This window comes from Centroberyx affinis, unplaced genomic scaffold (assembly GCF_046629955.1).
Source record: "Centroberyx affinis isolate AG114_WGS23_722 - 3 ecotype Tasmania unplaced genomic scaffold, CSIRO-AGI_Caff_v1 ptg001997l_1, whole genome shotgun sequence".
In the NCBI taxonomy this organism is placed as follows: domain Eukaryota; kingdom Metazoa; phylum Chordata; class Actinopteri; order Beryciformes; family Berycidae; genus Centroberyx; species Centroberyx affinis.
In genome coordinates, this window is record NW_027280341.1 from 96,389 (window position 1) to 104,470 (window position 8,082).

At 40.4% G+C, this 8,082-nt stretch overlaps 1 protein-coding gene across 1 annotated transcript; it reads left to right on the forward strand.

Moving 5' to 3' along the window:
- Positions 1–6,972, forward strand: LOC139653885 (lactoylglutathione lyase-like). Its single transcript, XM_071530893.1, has 6 exons — positions 1–133; positions 1,786–1,868; positions 3,171–3,311; positions 4,070–4,137; positions 4,487–4,576; positions 5,773–6,972. The coding sequence occupies exons 1-6, from the start codon at positions 65–67 to the stop codon at positions 5,865–5,867; spliced, it is 546 nt and encodes a 181-aa protein (XP_071386994.1). The 5' UTR covers positions 1–64; the 3' UTR covers positions 5,868–6,972.
- Positions 6,973–8,082: the final 1,110 nt, after the last annotated feature.

The window sequence follows — 8,082 nt, forward strand, 5'->3', positions numbered from 1 at the left end:
CATTCCAGCAGCCGGTGTGCTCTGCTGTGGTTCAGACTGAAGGCTGAGCGGTGGAGCGGTGAACATGGCAGAGAAGGGACTGACCGACCAGGCGGTGTCCGAGGCCTGCAAGGAGGGAGACCCCATCACCAAGGTAACCCACCCTGAAACCAGGACCCTGACAGGTTTTCATGGAGGTTTCTCTGTCTGTCTGTGTGTCTGTCTGTCTGTCTGTCTGTGTGTGTGTCTGTGTGTCTCTGCTCTCCAGCCTCTCCCTCTCCAAACCCTGCAGTGTTGTAATGCGGTCTAACCAGTTGCAGCAGAGTCCTGCAGCGGCCTGCAGACCGGCTCTGTGAGCAGCTCAGACCTGGAGCTGCTGTACTTTTAACACGCCAACGATCCTTTAATAGTCGGTTTCTACACATGTGACTGAATGTTCTGTGTTTCTCATTCTCCTAAAGCCATTTTGATCTAAAGGCTTCCGCTTAAATGCTTGTACGGAAGAGGATTAGGGCCACATGTGAGAAATGTATTTGAGTTCTGAGTTTTAAGTCAGAAATCTGAGTTTAAAGTCAGAATTCTGATATTAATACAACAATATTACACATACATGCACCTCCGCTCTGCCACATTCAAAGACAGAGGTTGTATAAGACCGTTTTTGATTCAGCACTGATACCACATGATAATGTTAGGGGTTTTTTTTTGAGACTGAAAGATGTTGAGACACAAACATCTTTTCGAATTCTGATTTATTCTCAGAATTCTGACTTAACCTGTTTAGCCCGACGGACCCGGTACCGGGTCCACCCCACCCCCACAGTTAAGAAAAATCGCGACAGAAGATGGTCTATTAATAGAAGATATGAATGTTATACTGTTTTGAAAACATGGGGTCTTCAGCTTTCAGAATCTGTAAACCAACTGTATGTTGACCAAACTATGTCTTATTACTAAGTATTTTAACAATTAAGTCTTACAAATATAAACTTCGTAAATATAAGAGCAAGTTGTGATCAAAAGATCGGGGTTAATTTTCTCTTCAGTCTACAATAACATGCTTGGTATCGCTGGAAACTAGAAATTCCGAGCTTTCTGACTTTTATTTACATGAGATGCAAAAGTGGAAAAAAAAGTGTGAAAACAAAAAGAGCAAAAGCAAAAACTGCACTTTGAAAAAACCACTGTGAAAAGTTTCCTGTTCTGCACTTCTTTATTTTTTGCAGACTGAAACCTTTTTTTTTGTCACTTTATGTAATATATGTCAGTACTTTTTTTTGCATCCGTTGGCCTGTTTTTGGATTTCTTTCTTTTTTTATCAGTGTGAGTTCTTCTTGACTTTGGGAAATCCACATGTCTGATTTGGAGAAATTTAGCATCTCATCTTCAATCTCATGTCTTATTGAAAAAAAAATGTACCAGATCATTTCCAAATTGTGGTCTTCTATTCAGACAAGCGTTTCTGCTGGATTAGAATTTCTTTCCAGAGCTTTTTAACTCCTAGGTTTAGGGTTTATTTTAAGGCATCAATAGGTCTTTAAAAAGTCTGGAAAAAGCCTTAAAATTTGTTAAAATAAATGGTCTAAATTTATGGCCTTAAAGGTTTGTTAAATGTCCTAAATACAGTTATTAGAGGTCTTTTGTTTTCACTGTGTTCAATCAGAAATAGGCTGATTTGCTGGTTTTGTTTCTTTATTGGTTTATTGGTTGTAAAATTAAGACAGTTACAGATATATCTGGTTTTAATTTCTTTATGAACTCTCTCTCTCTCTCTCTCTCTCCCTCCCTCTCTCTCTCTCTCTGTAGGACTACATGATGCAGCAGACCATGTTGAGAGTCAAAAACCCGGCCAAATCTCTGGACTTCTACACCAGAATCTTGGGAATGACGTGAGTCCTGCTGTAAACCTGAACCTCTAAACCTGCAGTGTGGCTCAGGGAATACACAGCTTTACATGATGTGTAGTATGTACTGTATATGGTGTAGTAAACAATCTATATGAAGTATGTACTGTATATGACCTAGTATATACTGTATATAATGTGTATATACTGTATATGTAGTATGTATATGTATGATGTATCATGGTATATAATGGTATGTAAAGCCCTTCGAGACTTAACTGTGATAAAGGCCGATATAAATAAACAAGACTAGACTAAACTAGACTAGACTAGACTAGACTAGACTGACTAGACTAGACTAGATTAAACTAGACTGGACTAGACTAGACAAGACTAGACTAAACTAGACTAGATTAAACTAGACTGGACTAGACTAGACTAAACTAGACTGGACTAGACTAACTAGACTAGATTAAACTAGACTGGACTAGACTAGACTGGACTAGACTAGACAAGACTAGACTGAACTAGACTAGATTAGACAAGACTAGACTGACTAGACTAGACTAGATTAAACTAGACTAGACTAGACAAGACTAGACTAAACTAGACTAGATTAAACTAGACTGGACTAGACTAGACTAGACTGGACTAGACTAGACAAGACTAGACTGAACTAGACTAGATTAGACAAGACTAGACTGGACTAGACTAGACTGGACTAGACTAAACTAGACTAGACTAGACTAGACAAGACTAGACTAGACTAGATTAAACTAGACTAGACTAAACAAAACTAGAATAAACTAGACTAGACTAAACTAGACTAGACTGGACTAGACTAGACTAGATTAAACTAGACTAGACTAGACTAAACTAGACTAAACTAGACTAGACTAGACTACACTAGACTAGACAAGACTACACTAGACAAGACTAGATGACACCTCCAGTTGGTTTTCTTTGGTCTGATCCATAGCTGAGAATTTAACTTTGTTGCAATTTTGTATTTGCTCCATTTTTATTTTCTCACCGCCCAATTACAACAGAACCAGAGGGTTTGTAAACAAAAGTCACATGACTCACTAGCAGCTTGTTTATTGGACAGAGTTTTCACCTGTCATCCTGCCAAGGGAATCAACACAAACCTGACTCCAGTTCCTGTAACTGTAGTCTGTCTCTTCTTCTGTGGTCTTCATACCAGTTAAAGAACACATGAAGAAACAGCTGAATATGAGCATCAGTCCAGACTTCATTTAGTTCTGCTAGGCTTTCCGAGCATGAGGAACCCGCATCCGTCTCCTTCTACCCATAATCCCTTGCGTTTGTGGCGTCCGTCCCTCGCAGGTTGCTCCAGAAGATCGACTTCCCCTCCATGCGTTTCACCCTCTACTTCCTGGGGTACGAGGACAAGTCGGAGATCCCGGAGGACATCAGGGAGCGGACGGCCTGGACCTTCTCCCGCCGAGCGACCATCGAGCTCACACAGTACGCATCACCAGCACACACACACACACACACACACACACACACACACACACACACACACACACACACACACACGCACACACACACACACACTGCATAACAGGATAACTACACTGTAAATGAATGAGTTAGTGTAATTTTACGGTCTTGAAATGTTATTCAGATTTAAATAATTTTACTGTAATTTTCACAGTAAAATTTTGTATTATAATCACATTTGTAGAATGGAATAACATGCAGTCTATATATTTACAGTATCTGACACTTATTTATATTAACATCTAATCCTACATTAATCATCTAATATCACATTTTTCTCTCTCTCGCTCTCTCTTCCTCTCTCTCCCTCTCTCTGTTTCTCTCCCTCCCCCCCTCTCTCTCTCTCTTCTCTCTCTCTCCCTCTCTCTCTCCCTCTCTCTCTCTCCCTCTCTCTTGCCCCCCCCCTCTCTCTCTCTCTCTCTCTCCCTCTCTCTCCCCCTCTCTCTCTCCTCTCTCCCACCCTCTCGCTCTCTCTCTCCCCCCCGTCTCCCCCCCCTCTCCCTCTCTCTCTCTCCCTCTCTCTGCCCCCCCTCTCTTTCTCTCTCTCCCCCCTCTGTCTCTCTCCCACCCTCTCTCTCTCTCCCTCTCTCCCACCCTCTCTCTCTCTCTCATCTCTCTCCCTCTCTCCCACCCTCTCTCTCTCTCACTCTCTCTCCCACCCTCTCTCTCTCTCTCTCTCTCTCTCTCTCTCTCTCTCTCTCTCTCTCTCTCTCTCTCAGTAACTGGGGATCAGACTCAGATGAAAGCCTGTCTTACCACAACGGGAACTCCGAACCACGAGGATTTGGTAAGAACCCACATTCAGATCATTCATTTAAATTTTTCGAATTCCTTTCGTAACTCATTTAGTCAGATTTTTTTAATGAAATGTGCTTGTTTCTCATCAGTCCAGAGAGCAGAACTGTGTGTCACCACATCATCACCACATGATTCCACTGAAAGACGATAAACGATAGTATTGAATTACAATGTACTACTGTTATCCTTGATTTGTTCAGGAAGATGTTTGGTGATGTTTGCTCATGTGGACCGGACACCTACAATACATACAGTATGTTGTGTGTGTGTGTGTATGTGTGTGTGTGTGTGTGTGTTTTCTGGGTGTAACACTGCCTGCTCTCTCCTCCTTGGTGCAGGTCATATTGGCATTGCTGTTCCTGACGTTAAAGCCGCCTGCAAATTATTGGAAGAACAAGGAGTGACGTTTGTCAAGAAACCCGATCAAGGTTGGTGCCTCGCTGTCTTCTGACATGTGATGTCATCAGAGAGAAGAAAGACAGACTCAGGGTTCCTGCTGCTCTGGAAAATCAATTTGATCATTTCCAGGTCTTGAAATGTGTGGGAATTGTCTGAAAAAGAACTCTGGAAGAGTGTGGGAGCAAAACATCTTTTGCTCGTTCCCGTACATGTGATGACTCACTGTCATTTCACATATAGTGCTATTTTCTGTTGTGAAAAGTAATCTTCATCTGTAAAGTGATATAAGCTGGTTGTCAGTCAGCAGACAACAAACTGAACACTGAACAAAATCCTCAAATCCAGTCAGGAAATTAAGGTCTGGAAAAAGTCTGGAATTTTGAAATGGGAAATTTGTAGGAACCTTGTCATATTTAATCTTTACAGAGCAGAGGTGGGGACTTGGACTCGACTCAGACTCGAGTCACAGTTTTAATTGCTTGAGACTTGACTTGATGCATGAAGAGAAGACTTGAGACTTGACTTGACTTGGGTTCTGGTGACTTGGGACTTGACTCTGACTTTGATGATTTGAAAAGGTTTCTAAAGTCTTGACTTGAGATCTTGTGTTTGTGTAAATGACTCAGATTGAAAGTGATGAGATTTGTTCCAGCAGACGACTGAATTTAAATTCTGTTTTCTGAATTTGTATGGAATGATTGAATTTATTGAAGTTGAAACTGATTATAGAAATCAAACTCATGATGCTCTTACCAAGTTTTTATCCTATTAAAACCATATTGCATTGAAAAGTCCTAGATATTTAGTTTTCTTGAAGATATTAAATTGATACTGGACTCTTGATTTGTTCTGAGGTGACTTGCTGTTCTACATTTAGACTTGAGACTTGACTTTAATGACATGAACTTGACTTGACTTGGTAATCTACTTTACTTACTTGACTTGAGACTTGTGCCTCAAGACTTGACTTGGGACTTGAGCAGAGTTGACTTGGTCACACCTCTGTTACAGTCATGGAAGTTGTGTTTTTTTTTTTTAACAAACCTCTCTAAAACACACACACATGCTGTTGGCCAATATACGTTTCCACCATGAGGTGGAGCTCAGGGCCAAGTAGAGGCCAGCACCACCTTCATGTTAGAAATTTTGGTGGGCAGTGTGTGTGTGTGTGTGTGTGTGCGTGTGTGTGTGTTCTACTAATCTCTTCTTTTTCCCCTCCATGCAGGTAAAATGAAGGATCTGGCTTTCATACAGGATCCGGACGGCTACTGGATTGAGATTTTAAGTCCGAACAACATGGTCGACTTGATGTCAACTTAGGACAGGGACACATTTTCCCAAACAGATGCTTCACTTCTCTTGCCGTGTTTACATAGTTTACTTTGCCCAGATAAACTCCATTGTACATTCTGCCTTCTGTTTCACCTCAGCTGCTGTTGGCCAACATGTTGCCATGTTAAGTTGCCGAAAAATTTGTCTGGTCTCAGAGTTTTTAGAGCATAAGTGTGGCCATTTCCAACCTGGACCCTGTTTCCCCATCTTTTCCCGTCTTTTCCCATAAATTCTGACAATTCTGATAACTCTGATCTCGTCAATTGCTTCACCGTAGATCCATTTATGTTTGTAATGTAGTCCTACAGGACCAATGGACAAAAATCAACCCTAAAAACACCCAAAGCAAGTATTTTTCATCAGATTGATCGCTTACTCCATAATGAGACATGTTGGTAAAAAGATGTAAAAGAAAATGGTCTAAACTCATTCCTTTCTCTTTTCAGTTTTGATGCTGTCTCCATGCACTGCTGTGTAAAGTAGTGTGGAGTAAAAAGTGAAAGTTGCCAAGTCATGAATGAGCTGAAAATCGAATATAAATGTCTCATTATACAGAATGAGAGTGTTGAAACAGGCTCTGGGTGGTTTTGGGGTTTGGGACTGTACTGGAGAGTCCTGGCAAGAAAGACACAAGAAGTTTTATAGTGAAGCAATTGATGAGATTTTGGTCAGAATTGATCAGTATGATGGATAATGGTGGGAAAATGAAGTCCAGGTTGAAATTGGTTCTGGTTTAAGGTCTGAGTCCAGTGGGCTTCATCATGACTGTTGAACTACAGCCTGTCTGAAGCATCAGGGACATATAACAGCTCCTCATTTCCACTGAAAATCAAAAAGAAGAAGTTTTTTGGTAGATCATCCCGTTGGTCAACTTACCTGTTAAGTGATGAGAACATAGACACCAGAATCATCCACGTGTCCCCGGTAGATCGTCGGCTCTGGTGCTACATGCTAACACTTTAGCATACACTGTGTTGAGTGACAGTCCATCATGTTCCCATGTTTTCACAAGTTGTATTCCAGTGATTCATAACACAATTGTTTTGTTTACTGTTGAAAAATATGATATTTCAATTAAAATGAAATTATGTCATTTCTTTCAGTCTGCATCCACATATCCACATTCTAATGTTATGAATATTGAGATTTTATGAGATTTATGAGATGAGAATTCTCACAAAAGGCTTTGAACCATCATGTGTTTTCCATCGCGCAAATGTTCAGTCACAGTGTTTAGTTGTGTTGTAGCCATGCTGGAACCACACAGCACAATATTATACTCATACAGTGCAGGTACAACACAGTACTTTTGCAATGGAAAGAAAAAACACACATAACCTCTTATGAAAGATGAAAGGAGGAGAGGTTGTGTTGGGAAGATAAAGTGAGATAAATGCAGATATTCCTAGAATCGGTTTTATTAACAGAATGACATTCATACCAGAGCAACTTGCCTGATTTCAAAGCATTAAAAAAATACTAGTAGACAGCATGTTTTTAATTAAAAAATAAAGCACTTTTAAAAGTATTCTTAGGGCATTCTTCGTTAAAGTTGTTAGAGATATCCTCCTCATATCTCTACAAAGATTTTGAAGTTGGCTCCAAAATTAGGTATCCACTATTTAAAAAAAAAAAAAAAAGAAAAATGTGAGATTTACTCTTTGGTAATGATTGGTAGCACAAAATTAAATGCTAGTAGTTTTTAAAGGATAGTAGGTAGCTTAAGTCCTTGGTTGGCAACAAAATGCTAACACTTACAGGCTAGATCCTCTATATTTTAGAGATACTGAATGATAAATAACCAAAAAATCCCGACTCATACCGGTACTATGTGTGGCTTAGCAACTACTTTGTTTAGCTACTGTTCAAGAACTGTATTTATTGGTGGAGGAATACCACTTTATCATCATTATTATTTAACTGCTAGCTATTAAACAGCTATTAAACAAGTTATTTCTTTTTAAACACAACAGTTTTCTAAAAGCAATAAGCCTCTCTGATAATAACTCTGAGTGTAACATGAGTTAATGTGGCGTCTCCTCATGGCGTCTGTCTTCCACTTCTTTCCGGTTCTGTCGTTCCCCCTCTGTTTGTGTCTATTGACCGGCTCACATCCCCGCCGGTCACCTAATTTACGCCGGTCACTTCAAAGCGGCGGTCCGGCGTGAGAACCGTGTCGGCTGACCGGGGCTGACCGGGGCGG

Excerpts from the sequence above, each read along its gene's own strand:
- LOC139653885 (XM_071530893.1), top strand. The coding sequence starts at position 65 with ATGGCAGAGAAGGGACTGACCGACCAGGCGGTGTCCGAGGCCTGCAAG. Across the intron at positions 134-1,785 it reads AGGGAGACCCCATCACCAAG|GACTACATGATGCAGCAGAC; the intron begins GTAACCCACCCT and ends CTCTCTCTGTAG. Across the intron at positions 3,312-4,069 it reads GCGACCATCGAGCTCACACA|TAACTGGGGATCAGACTCAG; the intron begins GTACGCATCACC and ends TCTCTCTCTCAG.